Here is a 14,776-nt window from a genome sequence, read left to right as displayed (position 1 = left end):
TTTTTAACCCAGTAAATTGTATCTTAACTACAACACCTCTTGATAAACTGCTTCACCCTCCCCCCCTGCTGCGTCTCGGTCGTCTCCCCAAGATACAGATTATACACCGGCGCCACATGGCCCTCTCCCGCGCCAACCCAAAACTCCACCTCCTCGGGAAAGCCGGCGCGCAGCTTGAGCACGAAATCCTCGATCACCGGCAAGAGGATCTCGCTGCCGCCGCCGCAAACCAGGATCCGCCGCACGGGGAACGGCGCAAACCAGTCCGGCGGCGCGGTGGACAGATCCGTAAAGTAGTCGGGCGCCGCACGGCCCACGTACGCGCGCGACCAGGGGCCCGCGACGGCCGCCGTCAGGAGGTCACCGCGGGCGTCCACGATGCGGTCGGCGGGGTCCGGGTCCAGCAGGGTCCAGGGCGCGATCAGGACGGCGCCCGCGAGCGGCGTGGAGACCGCCAGCGGCTCGATGGCCGGGTGCGTGTGCGCGAGATGCGAGAGCACTCCGCCCACCAGGTTGCCGCCCGCGGAGTCGCCGCCCAGCAGCACGCGCGAGGGCCGGCGTCCCTGGTCGACGAGGACGTGGCGCAGGGCTTCCACGGCCTGGCGCAGTTGCGTGGGGTAGGTAGCAACGGGGGCCAGGGTGTAGGTGAGGGCGAAAATGGCGAGCGAGTGCTTGTTGCCGGTGCACTGGGCGACGACCACGGACCTAAAGAATTTGAAGTATCCGATGTTGGCTGGGAGGGCGAATCCGCCGCCTTTTGATTTCGTTAGCCGCGAGACGAGACGACGACGGGTTGCGAGGTATAAAGCGTGCTTACCGTGATACCAGATGAGGATATGCTGTGCATGAGGGTCTCCGATCCAGTGGCCCATGGCACCGTGGTTTAGCTGCACGGTGCGAGGGGTTTCGCCTGTAGACCGCATGTAGCGCTCGTAGACCTTGTTGCTGGGGGGCAGGACATATCTGCGCTGTCAGTTGAGAGTCTCGGAGCGAGGGGTTCGAGAGAAAGTACTGCATCTGGGCTATCGAAAACCGGCCGGTCAGCCTGCGAAACACCGCATAGCCAATATGAAGCATCCATGACTGCGGATATTCCGGAGCGCGCCAGAACAGCGTCAGGAGAGCCCAGGCGAAGGTGGTTGCGACACACACCAACGCAGGGATGTAGTCGAGTTTCTGAGCGAGAGTGAGCGACATTCTGATCATGCCATGCGTCTCTGTACTCACCTGAACAGATCGGGTTTTATGTATGAGGAACTGAAGCTGAGAATGGTGATTTCAGGACATGTGAATCGCAAGCATTACCGGATAGGGGAATGGCAGCTCAACGGGTCTCTCTCTCTCTCTCTCTCTCTCTAGCGTGCGAATATCGTGAGATCGGCTCGCGACCATTGCCTGTTTCGGCGCCAACCGAGGGAACTGATTGACGACTTGTGAATTCTATACCATGATTATATATGAGGCCTAGATCGCTTTGCTTCGACCTGTTGCACTGGCATACAACTAGTTCACTGCCCAAACATGGCGGACTACGACGTCATCATCATCGGCGCGGGCATCTCCGGCATCAACGCGGCATACCGGCTCCAGACCGAACTGCCTCACTACCGCTACACCATCCTCGAGGCCCGCGACCAGCTCGGCGGCACCTGGGACCTCTTCAAGTATCCCGGGATCCGGTCCGACTCGGATCTGTTCACCTTCGGGTTCGCCTGGCACCCGTGGGACCAAGACAAGCCCATCGCCGAGGGCCCGCTCATTGTCGACTATCTGACGCGCACGACGCAGCGCTATGGCATCGACCGCCGCATCCAGTACCAGCACCGGGTGCGCGGCGCGGACTGGTCCTCGGCAGACCACACCTGGTCCCTGACGGTGGAACCGCCGGCGGCGGGCGACGACCACCCGCACCCCCCGATGAAGGTGCTCTCGGCGCGCTTCCTCATCTTCGCCACGGGGTACTACGACTACCACACGCCGTTGCCGGCCGACATCCCCGGCCTGGACACCACCTTCCAGGGCCAGGTCGTCCACCCGCAGTTCTGGCCCGAGGACCTCGACTACACGGACAAGCGCATCGTGGTGATCGGCTCCGGCGCGACGGCCATCACGCTGCTCCCGAAGCTCGCCGAGCGGGCCGCGCACGTCACCATGCTCCAGCGCAGCCCGACCTACATCCTGACCATGCCCAACCGCGAGCAGCGCGGGTGGTCCCTCCTCATCGCCCTGCTGTTCCCGGCCGCCATCGCGCGCCGTCTCCAGCGGCTCTCGTGGCTGCTGACGTCGCGGCTGTTCTTCCTCTTCTGCCACGCGTTCCCCCTCCTCGCGCGCTTCCTGCTGCGGCTCTCCGTCACGCGCCAACTGCCCGCGTCCACCCCCTACGACCCGCACTTCAACCCGCGCTACAACCCCTGGGACCAGCGGCTCTGCGTGTGCCCGGACGGCGACTTCTTCCGCGCCCTGCACACGGGCCGCGCCGCCGTGAAAACCGCCACCATCCAAGCCGTCACGCCCGCGGGCATCCAGCTCCACTCCGCCGAGTTCCTGCCCGCGGACATCATCGTGCCCGCCACGGGGCTCCGCCTGCAGATCGCCGGCGGGGTCTCGGTCACCGTCGACGACAGCAGCCCGGCCTTCCTCCTCCGCGACAAGTTCATCTGGCACGGCATGATGCTGCAGGACCTGCCCAACGTCGCCTTCATGATCGGGTACACCAACGCCTCGTGGACCCTGGGTGCCGACGCCACCGCCCGCGCCGTGTGCCGCCTGCTCCAGTCGCTGGACCGCCGCGGGTGCGCCGCGGTCGTGCCCCGGGCTCCGGCGGAACTGCAGCCGCGGCGCCTGCTGAATCTGAGCTCGACGTATGTCGTCCGCGCGGAGAAGGACCTGCCGCGCGCGGGGGACCGTGGGCCCTGGGTGGCGCGGGATAACTATTGGCGGGATCTGTGGTTTGCGAAGTGGGGGGATCTCGACGAGGCGATGGAGTTTCTGGGGGGGAAGAAGGATCTATAGCTTTCTTTTTCTTTCTTTGTAATGATGGTAATGAGTGCTTCATGTGTATGTTATCGGCGTATGGCTAGGGTTGATAATGAAATATCGGTTGTATACACCGTATATACAGTTATTCTGTCTACGTATACTAGGGTAACCTACCCTAATAACCCTATCCTCAACCACTCCACCAAATCTGCAAAACACACAGAAAACCAGATGGAACCCTATCAGCTAGAGATGACTGTCTGGACACCTTTTAGCTGAACGGTAAAGTGCCCAGGAGATTAGATTCATGGTGGGACTTCTTTCAGTCCATGGTGGGGGAGAAGAGGCATACATACACCCGGAGACAAATCAAAAAGGAAGGCCCTTGTTTGCAAAAGCTATTATTATCTTGTCTGTTCTATTACTATCCATTCCCCCATGCAGTAACTATCTAGAGGTAGGTTTATAAAAATACTAACCAGTGAGTCCCACACAAGACAACGAGCGTATCGGGCTTCCGCAAGGTGAATAGCATCAACAACTACACACTATCCCTCTACAACCCCCCCCCCCCGGCAATCATAATACACCATCACATGTCCGTGATGATCCGATATTTGCGCTCTTACGGGGCTGCTTGTTGCAGGCCATTCAACGGCGCCTTCTCGTCGCTTGATATCTCTCCCCCTTGGAAAACTCAACCCAGCGATGAATGCCTACGAGAGAGGGGGGTTGCCGATTGCATGATCAGGTTGTTCTCTCTGGATCCGAGATTGCGTCGCCAACGATCATCGGCCATGACATGACATACCAATGAAGCGCCTAGTAGAAAAGACAAGGCAATAAGATTATAAGATTGATGACTAGGGCCATATATTGGGGTTTAAGCTTTCGCCGAAACAAAAAAAAAAAAAAAAAAAAAAAACGGCTCCTTCAGACAGAGTCGTGGCTAGCTGAACCCCCCCGGGTCAAGTGACCGCCGTTTCATTCGCGTAGGGACTTCCCATCTTCCAGGTCATACTGTTCTCATTCTGTCTGTCAAATGAGAGCTGTTTCCAGACGGGCAAGGTTTGCGGCTTCATTAAGCTTATGCGGGCGAGAAAGTCCCGCACCACCACAGGCCTGGGTGATCTTGGACACCCAGGCATTGCAAAGCAAAGCACGAATACATCGCTTTCAGTCCCCGCTTCACAAAGGCTGATGATGGACTCCATAAGAAAACACTTCGTGGAGCTCGATGACGTGCGTACTCCGTACTCCGTCGATATGTCCAACGCCGTGGAGGACCTTGTGGGCCATGTTCTGGAAAACCACTGGTTCAACTGCTGTGCGACATCATTAGCTGTGTGGTCTTCTTCTGCGTGAAGAATTCCCTCGGACTTCCCCCGTGTTCAAGTGCCGACAACGGACCTACGCTCCTCCAAGTGGGGGGCGACGGTTAAGAATCCCATTTCGTTGTCCCAGAGTAAAACCTCATCACTCAAGCGAAACCCTTCAGTTTTGCAAAGGAACGATCGACCGTCCGTAGCCGAAGAAGAAAAAGAACCGCCCACGCGTGCCAGACTGGAATATCGTAGTCAGAGCTCCGTGTCAAAATGCCGGTTTTACACTGAGTTATGCCTGCTACTGGTAACAGATCGGGGTCGCACTTACAGTGACGTCCATGGCTGTCAACCATGCCCCCCGATTCCATGACTAAGAAATTAAAGAGGCTTTTGCACCACGCGTCGGAATTGACCCTGGTGGATACCAACCGCTGGACTCTCCCACTGAATGCGTTCCCTTCTTACGCGGAGTTATGCACGATGTTCTATTTTCAGCATAGTGCCATCCACAGGCTTTTTTGTCTGAGGAAATTCTAAGGGAGGGAGGGGGAAGGCTCCTGGAAAAGCAAACAATAGTTGATTCTTGTCATTCATGGGTTCCAACGCAGGCGAGCTTGTTGTGAAGCTGTCATCAGACAAGCATCCCTCCCCGAGGAAGGAGTAAGTGGTAGCCTGTGTCAGGTTGTACCTACCTAGGTACCTCTCAATGACTCAGGTAGTTCCAGTCAGACACCACGCTTGTAGCCCGTATGCGGGTTCCCTGGATAAAGGGAGTGTTAAGTGTTAACTCTTCGGCGCATGCTATCAAAATGATTAATAACCTAACTAAACGGATCCAGGCAGTGGATTACCTGGACAAGGGAATCTTGATTCTAGTACCAGAATTATCCTAACCCAATCATCCCATGCCTGGTAGGCCCGCACTATGTGATTAGTCCAGCAGAGCAAAATCCAAAAAAACCATATTGTTCTGTACCCGCATCACCATAGGCCATCGGTGGACGGATAGCAATTTTTAGGAGATGGCCCTAGTAACCCCCAGTCGGGTAGGATAGTATCTTCGGTGTTACTGCTGGGCCAAAATTGTTCATCAGATTAGCAGGCAGGGTGTGTTAGGTAGCTCCGCAAGTATAAAATAACGTCAACCATGAGGACATCGCCATCTTGGATAGTCATCCGTTGTCCTCTTTCCTCTGCTGATGTATATTTGTTTCCCAGTATATTTCCCACTGTAAACTCGGTTCACCGTGCGCGCGGGCCTTTTTAACGATATTCCCCCAAGGTATGATTTCCCCGCCCCACCTTATCCGTTTTGCGCCGTGTATATATATATATATAAATATACAGGATATTAACATAGGCAGAGCGCGGTCAGATCCCACACTATTAGGCTTTGCATACTCTTACTCCGCGGTATCAACCCTAAAGTCAAAATCATCGACACAAAAATCAAGAAGAGAGAAAAAAGGAAAAAAAAAAAAAAAAAAAAGAAAAGAAAAGAAAAAGGAAGAAAAAAAAGGCCCCTTTTCTTTTCTTGGCCGACACATGCAGAAGAACTCAGATGTGTAACAACGTCCGGGGTCGGTTCGGAATCTGCGGACACGAGGCAACGGTATACATTGCACGGTGTAGGCCGGCCATCCAGAACCGCGTGACCTGTCCTCCAGCTCAGCGCATGGATGTCTGGGACTGGCAAGAGGACAAGGACAATGAAAGATGTCCATCGTGCCGAGGGGATACACCGCCTGAGACTCCTTGACAGCGGATCATAATCATCGTGGCAACGTGAGAGGTAACGGCACGAAGCCAAGATACCAGAAACCGGAAATTGATGATTCTTATATAGGAAAAGTCGAAGACAAGGAGGGTCGAGGAATCATGACGTGTCATGGCTCGCGTTATTTTGCAAGCGACTGGTGGCCTGTTTGCGCATTTCAGCTACGAGCTTCTGCTCTAGTTCTCCACCCCAGGTGAAGGATTTTGTTCGGGATTTAGCTTTTTCAGTCCATTTGTCGCGTCGGATAAAGATCCTGTTTGGTTGTTATTGCACCCAGATAAGCATGTACTTGCATATGTTTATCCATCGAGCCGGCTAGCTCTTTAATATTCCCAAGTAAATTTGTTCTCCAAAGAAAATCCGGCAACCGACTCACCATTCATCCTCTTGACGACTGGCCAAAAACACCAGATGTGGGACCCGGGTCACATCACCGTAGGAGAGCATCTCCCGGACATTCAGATCGAAGATAAACCATCTCTTGAGCGGTTGTAAAGCGTCAAAATCCGGGGGGATATGTACATGATCGTATCCCAATGGGGTGGGAAGAGAGTGAAACTTGCGGTTGCAGAGATCCCTACAGACGGCTTCTCCCAGAGTCGTATGGCGTCGCTGAGGATTGCCAGTTATATCGGTAACACAGACATAGATGATGACACGGATAGGGGGGTCCATCTTAGATTTAGACTTGTTTATTTTGGGTTGTTTTCTTCAGACCGGGTACAATAGATAGCGGAGTAGGACAACTCGATGAAAAAGACGAGTACAGAGTAGGAGTGCAATAGAACTGGAAGGGGGGAGATGGAATGTGTGAGAGAGAGAGAGAGAGAGAGAGAGAGAGTCCGTCCTCCATCCAAGTAGCCAACGAGAGGGCGGTGGATGCTTCGGAACACGGATTATCCGGCAACGGCGTTTGATGTGTCATTTCGGATTTTGCATTTCGCAACACCAAACTCCTTATTTCAAGAGAAGGAAGATTCGATACCTTCTTTTCGACAGGACGTTCCTGCAGATCCGTGAGGAATCGAACTGTGATCTTGGAGATAGCGGGGAAAGGATGGATTAAGTATCCACGTTTCCGAAGGTCTGGATCTGGCTGTTTTCCCTGGGATCCTCCGGGGGGGGGGGAGCAAGTGCCGCCAACTAGCCCACGCTGGTTTTAGTGGGGAGGCCTCGATGCACGATCCAGCAGGACGCTCTTCTCATCCAAAGTACTCCGCATGGAACTGGTACTTACGAACCGGAACAGTACTTTTTGATTTCTTGTTTGAGAACGTTAATGGGGACCAAAATGCAGTGGGATTCTGTCTGATTCATTAGTTAGTGCGCAAGGCTTATATACTCCGTATTGATACCAAGACCCGATAGTTTAAGGTGCATTAGTGCAAATTATATTGAGACATTAACATCTTTAGAGCATCCGGAATTAAACATTATATTAAAAAAAAAAAAAAAAACCAAGCTTGTCAACAAGGGTGGATTTTGTTCTCCTGATCAACCTCGCGGATTATGTCCCATTGCTTTTCCCCGAGGCCCGGCCACAGTACCCATCAAAACTATACATCCATATTAGCACCATCCGCAGCAGAGAAACGGAGAAAGAAAAAAAAAAAAAAAACTTACTATCCCAGTACCGAAACGAACTCGAATAATTGCCCCAGAAATAGCGATGGTGATCATCATGCCAATCGGATCCTCCCCAAAACGGCATCAACCGCCGCAAACTCCAGGGAAAATCATAGCCCGAGTGCGAATCGATCGCTTGCAGTTGGCGCAGAGCCATCCACACCAGCACGGTCACCAAATGCACATCCCCAGTGAAATAACCCAGCACTAGGGGCGGACAGATCGTGCCCAGACCCAGCAGAAATGTCTCCCAGGGACTAGCGTACTCCGCGGTTAACCCGAACGGCGCGGCGTATTGATGATGGATGCGGTGAATGGAGCGATACAGGGGCCCCCAGTGCATGGCACGATGGAGCCAATAGTGGTAGGTGTCTTCAACGATGAAGAAGAGGGCCACTTGGGCCGACAGCAGCGAAAGACGAGGGAAGGGGGGGGTGTACTGGAGTCCGCACATGTCCATCATGGGGTGGAAAAGGACAATCAGGGGGAGTTCGATGACGAAATGGATGAGCAGGATGTATTTGACGCAGGTCCATTGGTCGTGGACGGTTGGGGGTGGCTTTTGGTCTTGGATTTTGAACCGGCGGAAGACATTGGGGAGGGAGTCGGCGATGATCCAGGGGAGGCAGCGGCCGAAGTAGATGACTTCGTGGGCTAGGAAGGTGATGATTCCTGCTTGGCGTTAGCTGCGTCCTAGCAGCAAACGGGTCTGGAATTTTGCGGGGATTACCTGTCGCGAGGATATCATTGTTCCAAAACGCGTAGTGAGCCCACCATAGCTGTTCTGGAAGCGAAAGACTGAGGTCCTGTTGGGCCACATGCACCAGTTCAGTGTATGACATGGGCTGCGACGGGATCGTGAGATTGGCAGATGCCATAGTGAGAGAGGAGGCTCTTACTTTTTTTTTTTCTTCAAAAAAAGAAAAGAAAAAGGAAGAGCTTGTTACATGCAGGTACTAAACTTTGTTCGAATTTCCTCTCTCTCAGATCTCTATATATGTATATCAAATGTTGTCTGATTTGGTGCGGGTCCCAGGGAGATCCCGGGATGGTCTGATCAGACACACCACTCCGGATGCTGAAAATCAACTGATCCGCGCTACCAGGCAACGATCAACTTGAACGTCTCTACAGTCACTAACAGGAAAGTGATTCATGGGATTTGATTTGGCACTGGAAATCAAAGCCCCTAACCGCACACCGCATGGCGACTCGCAGCGGCAGCCCCTATTAATTTGCGGTGTACAGACGAGGCAGCCAGAGTTCATATTCGGTGTTCACGCAAGCCTGGTCGCTGGCACACACGCTCGCATCATATCCAGCATAGGTGTAAAATGCGGCCTTTTTCCGCGCCAGGTCGTTACCGCCGACGTTAACCGGGTCGTTCTTGATGGGATATCCTCGATAGGCAAGGACGCTGCCGGGGAAAGAGGATGAAATGGTTGCGGTGTTGGTGAACAGCCCGGTTGCCGTATGGTCGCTATGGTCGCCGGTTCCAAAATCGTGCAGATAGTCGAGGGAGTTGATCTTCGTCGGCTTAAAGTCGTTAATGATTTTCGTCAGCGTGTCGATAAGTTCTTGTCTCGTATAGGTCGTGGCGGAATCGTCAATCGTTTTGATCGGGCTAATTTGGTTCTTCCAGAGTTTCTCCAGAGTCTGGTATCCCGTACCAGCGAAGCCGTTGCCGTCGATACTGCCGTCCGGGATATGCATGAAGGCGACGGAGACTTGGCTTGCTTCTCGGAGGGTGTAGAGTGGAATGTCCTTGCCGTGGACGCCGATATCTGATTCATCCCAGGTACTCGAGACACCGGCCATCTGGGCATACGCAGCCATCGCCCCGGCCTGGCGCTGGGTCCAATAGTTGGGGTCTTGGCCTGCATCGCCGGAGGTTATAAATACGGTGCGAACCGTAATGTCGTTATTGATATCGTGCAGAATATCCGGGTTCTGGAAGAGAAGGTCATCGTCTGGATGCGCCACGATGTTCAAAGTATGTGCAGCCAAGGAAGTGAGGCCAAAGAGGCCGATCACATTCAGCAGGATTGGAAATTTCATTTTCGTGATGAATGCCGCTGCAGTAACCTCGAGGCTGGAACAGACCCAATACCCACAGATGAAAGGGAGCAGCTGTGCATCTGGCCTCGGTTGCACACCCGGCTGGAGAAAGTCTTACCCTATTTCTTATATGCATCTTGCTTCCTGATCTCCTTGTTTAGCGCGTGGGGGTGATTTTGTTGCGGTCGCATTCTTGGATCCTCTGGACATTCCAGTACCTCCTCTCCGGCCCAACCCGCCGCTCAAGCCTAAATGTAGGGTACGCGTCGCGAGCTCAATATATTGCTGGGGGGTTGCATCGGCTGATGTTTGTTGACGCCATTTCGGTGTCAAGGGGTCGAAGCAAAACACATTTGGCGCGTCGGTTAACCTCCAATTTAACCTTGGAATGTGTAAACAAGCGTACATCCTATCAAGCGGGTGCTGAAATATCTCATAATAACACATCTTGCAGGCCTCATCGATGGTTCTCAACGTAGCGGATAGTTGGAGCTCCAGCCGTCACTATTCACGGTCAATCGCCACGGCCCAGAAGTCGAGAGAGGGTGGTGCCCCGTGCTTAATTGAGGGTTCAGAGGCTTGGTCTTCGAGTGGATGGGCGGAAGCTCTCAGCAGGGGTTGCGTCGTTGTCGTCTGCTGCTTGATAAATATCCATATCTCCATGTCGAGACTGACCCAAGTATACCATGTACAAGGTCAACTTCCAATGGCCTTCGATAATGAGCATATGATGCATTCCATCCTCTGTGTCGCAGCACGACAGCGATCTTATTTGCAGCCGCAAGATCCAAGACATCGAACTGCTGAAATACTGACCACATATTAGAGCAGGTAGCTGGAGACTATACAGCCCATCCACCTAGTCTGGTGGAGATACATCAGGTCCAATGAGGCTCCAGCTAATTTAACTTATATTGGCTCTAAGGAACGACCGATCCAATCGTTGAGCATTGGTTCTGGTGATGTCTCAGCCCCTATCTTTCATGCCCTCATGGAAGAGCATTCGAATGAACTTGCAAGGATATTTGAAGGATTGTGAGGCTCCCCGTCATTTGATGCTACACCTAAGGGTTACCTTGATTGAGCCATTTCCCCCCGTACTCGAGTAATCTAGGAGATTAGCCTGCATCTTTACCTGTCAGGTTTATTTCCCTCTACTCTCCCTCGGCCATCTGCCTATTTAAACTAAGTAGGAAGGAAAGACAGAAAGAAAGAAAGAAAGAAAGAAAGAAAGAACGAAAGCACCCGCAATGCTGACCTCATTCCTCCTCGTCGCTGCCCTGTCTACTCTGGCTGTCAAGGCCGACGACAGCTCCAGCATTATTGGGTACTTCAGTCCCAGCTGGGATGCGACCTTGATGCAGTATGGAGGCTGGACCAGCACTGCCGCCAGCGTCGCCGGCATTAATGCGGTGGCGACCACCTACGAAGTTGGCTGTCGAAAGAATGCCCCGGCAACAGACTGCGACATCAGCCACTCGTGGACCATCATCCAGGGCCCCGAGACTGTCAGCCTCACCGGCCAGTACATCGCATCGACGTCGGGCAAGGAAACCAGCTACGATCTCACCGTCACCCAGTCGTACGAGTGCGCCCTCAAATCTTGGACCGAGTCCGCCAGCTGCACCATGAGCGTCGGCATAACCGGAGACCTGGACGGTGCTTCGTATGCCTCTTCCACTTCTAGCCAGGCGACCTACTCCCCAGTGCCTACTACCGAATACTACTACCGGCTGACGGTCACCGGCGGGTTGGATTCATTCACCGCGCCCCAGGCAACCCAAACCCCCGGTGCTGCTGCTGCTGCTGCTGCTGGGAAACCCGTCGGCGCGTTGATTACCGCTGCTCCGGTCCTTGCTGCGGCGGCCGTCGCTGCCATTCTTTGATTATTGTCTATATACGTGCATGTTATGTTAATATTCATTGTGTTGGCCAAACCTGTGACGAGTTCGAAGGCTGAATATACTATCTATTATTAATTCATTGGCGTCCACTTCAGCTCAGTTTGAATCACTAGTTAACTAACTATAGTATGCTTGTTGGTCAATTCCGGATTGCAGTGCGTGCACCAAATTTATGCCACATTTTCCGGTATAATATAGCTCGGGTTTACTCCGTCCAGCGCCGGAATTTGATTAGCTTGGCATGATCCATTAAAATTTATAGAGAAATTTCCGCATGGCCCGTGGAAAAGCCGCGGGTGTTCTGCTGGTCCACTCACTAGCCTAGAAGCTGGAGAGTCCCGCAGGGGGGGTCGCACACGAGACGAGGGGACAGGGAAGACATGCAGGAGTGAAGAATCTGGCAAGGATATGCATTGCTTTCACACCGGCTTAACGGTCCCAGTACGGAGTAATCGTTGCTGGTGGTAACTAACTACATGTGCAGAATGGGACAAGCCTACTCTACTCTGCGCTCCGTACTACTCCGTACTACTGGTATTAACTACCCCCCCCCTTTCCATCTCCTGATTCAAACTTCACAACTAATGCTAACTAGTTTTAGCGCGCCTGCAGAGTAGGAGATACTCTAGAGTAACACCGATCATTCGTCTGGCTGAATCCACCGCGCCGTGCCGGAGCCGGAGGGGATGCCATTGACCATCACCCATCACTTCTTAGAAAATCAGACTGCTGAAGTGCTGATTGAATTGTGATCATTCTCTCCAATTACCGAGTACTAAATCGCGAGTTTAACTTTAACCACACTGGTTGAGAAGCGATATATCGTACAGAGTACGGAGTACTCCACTGCTGATTGGCATCGTGTACGGAGTACCGTCCCAAGCAAGAGCTCGGAGGGCAGGACCATTCCCTCATTGAGATAAGACGGAGAAATAGTAGGAATTTAGCTTTACGGTGTAAGAATTAAAGGTAATAAGGTGAACGGCTTCGAGCATGGTTTATTAGGTCCACATGTGCTGCTTATTGTGAAGATATTAAACAGCTAACTAACTCCCCTTTATTTTTTATTAACCACCTCTTATTATTACCTACCCCCTGTCTGCAAGGCTGCAAGAATGGCAGAATCTAATTATGCGCAGGATGGGAGCGGCGCTTCTGCATTTCTTGGACGGCATGACATGGACATTGATGCTATTGCCACGTTGCCCTGTGACATGAATGCACTCCCTAGTCTTCTCCAGGACATTGCCACGCAAGGGAAAGACCTTACGGATAACAACAGTCAGACCAGACAGCAACTGCTGAAGTCCGCTCGTGCGCTTGTGCGTGCGCTGGAAACCCCGAAAGAAACCATTATTAGACTCTGTTGGGCCGAGGTATGTATGTGTGTGACCCAAAAGATCTGGCCCATAGAAATAATCTAATGGCAAAACCCTCCGGGGCGCCAGCCAAACCTGTATAGTTCCATCTACACGGCAATCAGTCTGGGGCTGTTTCCCCTGCTATCGAGGGATGGGGATAGCCCGAAAACGGTTTCTCAGCTAGGTGCATGGAGTGGAGCAGACCCTGTGCTGTTAAGTAAGCATTCACGATTCCTTTAACTATAGTGTTAAACGAACGAACTGAGAGGACTTGCGCTTGTTGGGTCTAATCTCAGACTGCCACAGGCCGAATTTTACGGCATCTAGCCGCCATGGGCACGATACAGGAAACGGGGCTCGATGAATATCAGCACACTAACCTCTCCAGATCGTTGGCCACCGACAAGTATGGCTCTGGATTTTCATGGATGTAAGCTGTCCATCAAAAAGTTTCATCTTCAACTTCCTTCACCTCCAGTACACAGGCATTGTGGAGTCAGGAGATCGGGATAATTCGTTAACTCGACATCACAGTGCCCAAGGCGTCATTCCGACCATCTACCACCTCCCAAAATACCTGAAGGAGAATGGGTTCCAAAACCCCACGGATCCCAAGGATGGGCCCTTCCAGCATGCCTTTGGTACCTCGCTACATTGGTTTGCGTGGGCCGCTAGGAATCCACAACTCATGACGGATTTCAATCATCACATGGGGGCATACCACCAAGGCCGGCCCAGCTGGATGGACGCGGACTTCTTTCCCGTGGCGCAAGGACTCGTGAAAGGAATGAAGCACGACGCGGATTCGGTGTTGCTGGTCGATATTGGTGGCGGGAAAGGTCACGATCTGGAAGAATTTCGCCGAAAGCATCCTACCGCACCCGGCGGCTTAATTCTTCAAGAGCTCCCGGTTGTGATTGACGAGATCCAAGGAAGCATCGCCCCGACATTTACCCCGATGGTCTATGATTTCTTCACCGAGCAGCCCATCAAGGGTAAGATAAGAAGACACTACGAGGAGCGTAGGGGCGAGAAAGGTCGCGGGATGAGGAAACACAACACACTGCTAACATACAATCTTTGATCATCTAGGGGCTCGGGCTTATTTCCTTCACTCCATCCTGCACAACTGGTCCGATGAAAGCTGTCGGAAGATCCTGGCGAGAGTTACGGCAGCCATGGAACCGGGATACAGTAAATTACTGGTGAATGAGATCGTGATCGCTAATACCGGGGCCGACTGGCAAGAAACCGCGCTAGACTTGATGATGATGAATATGCTATCTTCGCAGGAGCGCAACGAGGCTGAATGGAAGCAGCTTTTCCAGTCCGCTGGTCTGAAAGTGGTGAAGATATGGAGCCATGAGCAGGGGGTTGAAAGCCTTATTGAGTGCGAATTGGCCTGATATTTCGAATCCGTGTTATCTTAAGATGCGATATACTCTGAATATATACCCTTATTGGCCACCTTTGAGCAGGTTCGTCCACGATATTACTCCGCTGCAGAACTAGTCAACGAACTAGTTAACAAACTATAGTTCACTAAGTATAAAAAAGGCAATTCTTGAACCAGATATCATAATACCTAGTAAAATACCCGATCCTCACCGCTTCATGACTCCAAACGGCCCCTCTTCGCTTAGACGATACATCGTTTAGCGGACATCCACCCCCGTTTGTACTTTTGTTCGGTGGATTCTTACATAGTAGGCGGCTTCCCCGTCTATGTCAGTCTTTCTTGACTTG

General features: G+C 52.6%; 8 protein-coding genes across 8 annotated transcripts; 4 read left to right on the top strand and 4 right to left on the bottom strand.

Annotated features, from left to right (window-relative positions):
* Positions 1-23: 23 nt before the first annotated feature.
* Positions 24-1,206, bottom strand: P175DRAFT_0427312 (lipase/thioesterase family protein; the record flags this gene model as incomplete). The annotated part of the gene is made up of 3 exons (XM_040893231.1): positions 24-754; positions 818-963; positions 1,013-1,206. The coding sequence occupies 3 exons, from the start codon at positions 1,204-1,206 to the stop codon at positions 24-26; spliced, it is 1,071 nt and encodes a 356-aa protein (XP_040755121.1).
* A 315-nt stretch (positions 1,207-1,521) lies between these two features.
* Positions 1,522-3,012, top strand: P175DRAFT_0428876 (flavin-containing monooxygenase; the record flags this gene model as incomplete). The annotated part of the gene is made up of 1 exon (XM_040893326.1): positions 1,522-3,012. The coding sequence occupies one exon, from the start codon at positions 1,522-1,524 to the stop codon at positions 3,010-3,012; it is 1,491 nt and encodes a 496-aa protein (XP_040755120.1).
* Positions 3,013-3,947: 935 nt separating this feature from the next.
* On the bottom strand, positions 3,948-4,683 carry P175DRAFT_0553040 (uncharacterized protein; the record flags this gene model as incomplete). Its single annotated transcript, XM_040900460.1, has 4 exons — positions 4,607-4,683; positions 4,394-4,542; positions 4,172-4,304; positions 3,948-4,110 (listed from the first exon to the last, which is right to left on the bottom strand). The coding sequence occupies exons 1-4, from the start codon at positions 4,642-4,644 to the stop codon at positions 3,948-3,950; spliced, it is 483 nt and encodes a 160-aa protein (XP_040755119.1). The 5' UTR covers positions 4,645-4,683.
* A 1,149-nt stretch (positions 4,684-5,832) lies between these two features.
* P175DRAFT_0468506 (sterol desaturase family protein) lies at positions 5,833-8,692 on the bottom strand. Its single transcript, XM_040894966.1, has 5 exons — positions 8,438-8,692; positions 7,705-8,379; positions 6,806-7,110; positions 6,458-6,756; positions 5,833-6,334 (listed from the first exon to the last, which is right to left on the bottom strand). The coding sequence occupies exons 1-5, from the start codon at positions 8,583-8,585 to the stop codon at positions 6,181-6,183; spliced, it is 1,581 nt and encodes a 526-aa protein (XP_040755118.1). The 5' UTR covers positions 8,586-8,692; the 3' UTR covers positions 5,833-6,180.
* Positions 8,693-8,937: 245 nt separating this feature from the next.
* Positions 8,938-9,765, bottom strand: P175DRAFT_0426129 (PIG-L family deacetylase; the record flags this gene model as incomplete). Its single annotated transcript, XM_040893146.1, has 1 exon — positions 8,938-9,765. One exon carries the CDS (start codon positions 9,763-9,765, stop codon positions 8,938-8,940), a length of 828 nt encoding a protein of 275 aa, XP_040755117.1.
* A 153-nt stretch (positions 9,766-9,918) lies between these two features.
* Positions 9,919-10,754, top strand: P175DRAFT_02938 (uncharacterized protein). Its single transcript, XM_040892792.1, has 3 exons — positions 9,919-10,157; positions 10,220-10,596; positions 10,665-10,754. Exons 1-2 carry the CDS (start codon positions 10,071-10,073, stop codon positions 10,589-10,591), a joined length of 459 nt encoding a protein of 152 aa, XP_040755116.1. The 5' UTR covers positions 9,919-10,070; the 3' UTR covers positions 10,592-10,596; positions 10,665-10,754.
* A 261-nt stretch (positions 10,755-11,015) lies between these two features.
* P175DRAFT_0488926 (uncharacterized protein) lies at positions 11,016-11,651 on the top strand (the record flags this gene model as incomplete). Its single annotated transcript, XM_040895708.1, has 1 exon — positions 11,016-11,651. One exon carries the CDS (start codon positions 11,016-11,018, stop codon positions 11,649-11,651), a length of 636 nt encoding a protein of 211 aa, XP_040755115.1.
* Positions 11,652-12,847: 1,196 nt separating this feature from the next.
* On the top strand, positions 12,848-14,436 carry P175DRAFT_0430247 (uncharacterized protein; the record flags this gene model as incomplete). Its single annotated transcript, XM_040893418.1, has 5 exons — positions 12,848-13,045; positions 13,118-13,247; positions 13,337-13,460; positions 13,565-14,025; positions 14,123-14,436. The coding sequence occupies 5 exons, from the start codon at positions 12,848-12,850 to the stop codon at positions 14,434-14,436; spliced, it is 1,227 nt and encodes a 408-aa protein (XP_040755114.1).
* Between the last annotated feature and the right edge of the window lie 340 nt (positions 14,437-14,776).

Source organism: Aspergillus ochraceoroseus (genome assembly GCF_002846915.1).
Source record: "Aspergillus ochraceoroseus IBT 24754 chromosome Unknown P175scaffold_1, whole genome shotgun sequence".
NCBI lineage: Eukaryota > Fungi > Ascomycota > Eurotiomycetes > Eurotiales > Aspergillaceae > Aspergillus > Aspergillus ochraceoroseus.
Note: the sequence above shows the minus strand (reverse complement) of the source record. Positions and strands in the feature narration are given on the sequence as shown.

Bases quoted from the DNA above. Each gene is read 5' to 3' on its own strand.
- P175DRAFT_0468506 (XM_040894966.1), bottom strand. From the start codon at position 8,585: ATGGCATCTGCCAATCTCACGATCCCGTCGCAGCCCATGTCATACACT. The intron at 8,380-8,437 runs GTAATCCCCGCA...AACGCCAAGCAG, and splicing joins CAATGATATCCTCGCGACAG to GAATCATCACCTTCCTAGCC. The intron at 6,757-6,805 runs GTACCCGGTCTG...TCTAAATCTAAG, and splicing joins GTCCTACTCCGCTATCTATT to ATGGACCCCCCTATCCGTGT.
- P175DRAFT_02938 (XM_040892792.1), top strand. From the start codon at position 10,071: ATGTTTGTTGACGCCATTTCGGTGTCAAGGGGTCGAAGCAAAACACAT. The intron at 10,158-10,219 runs GTAAACAAGCGT...CACATCTTGCAG, and splicing joins CCAATTTAACCTTGGAATGT to GCCTCATCGATGGTTCTCAA.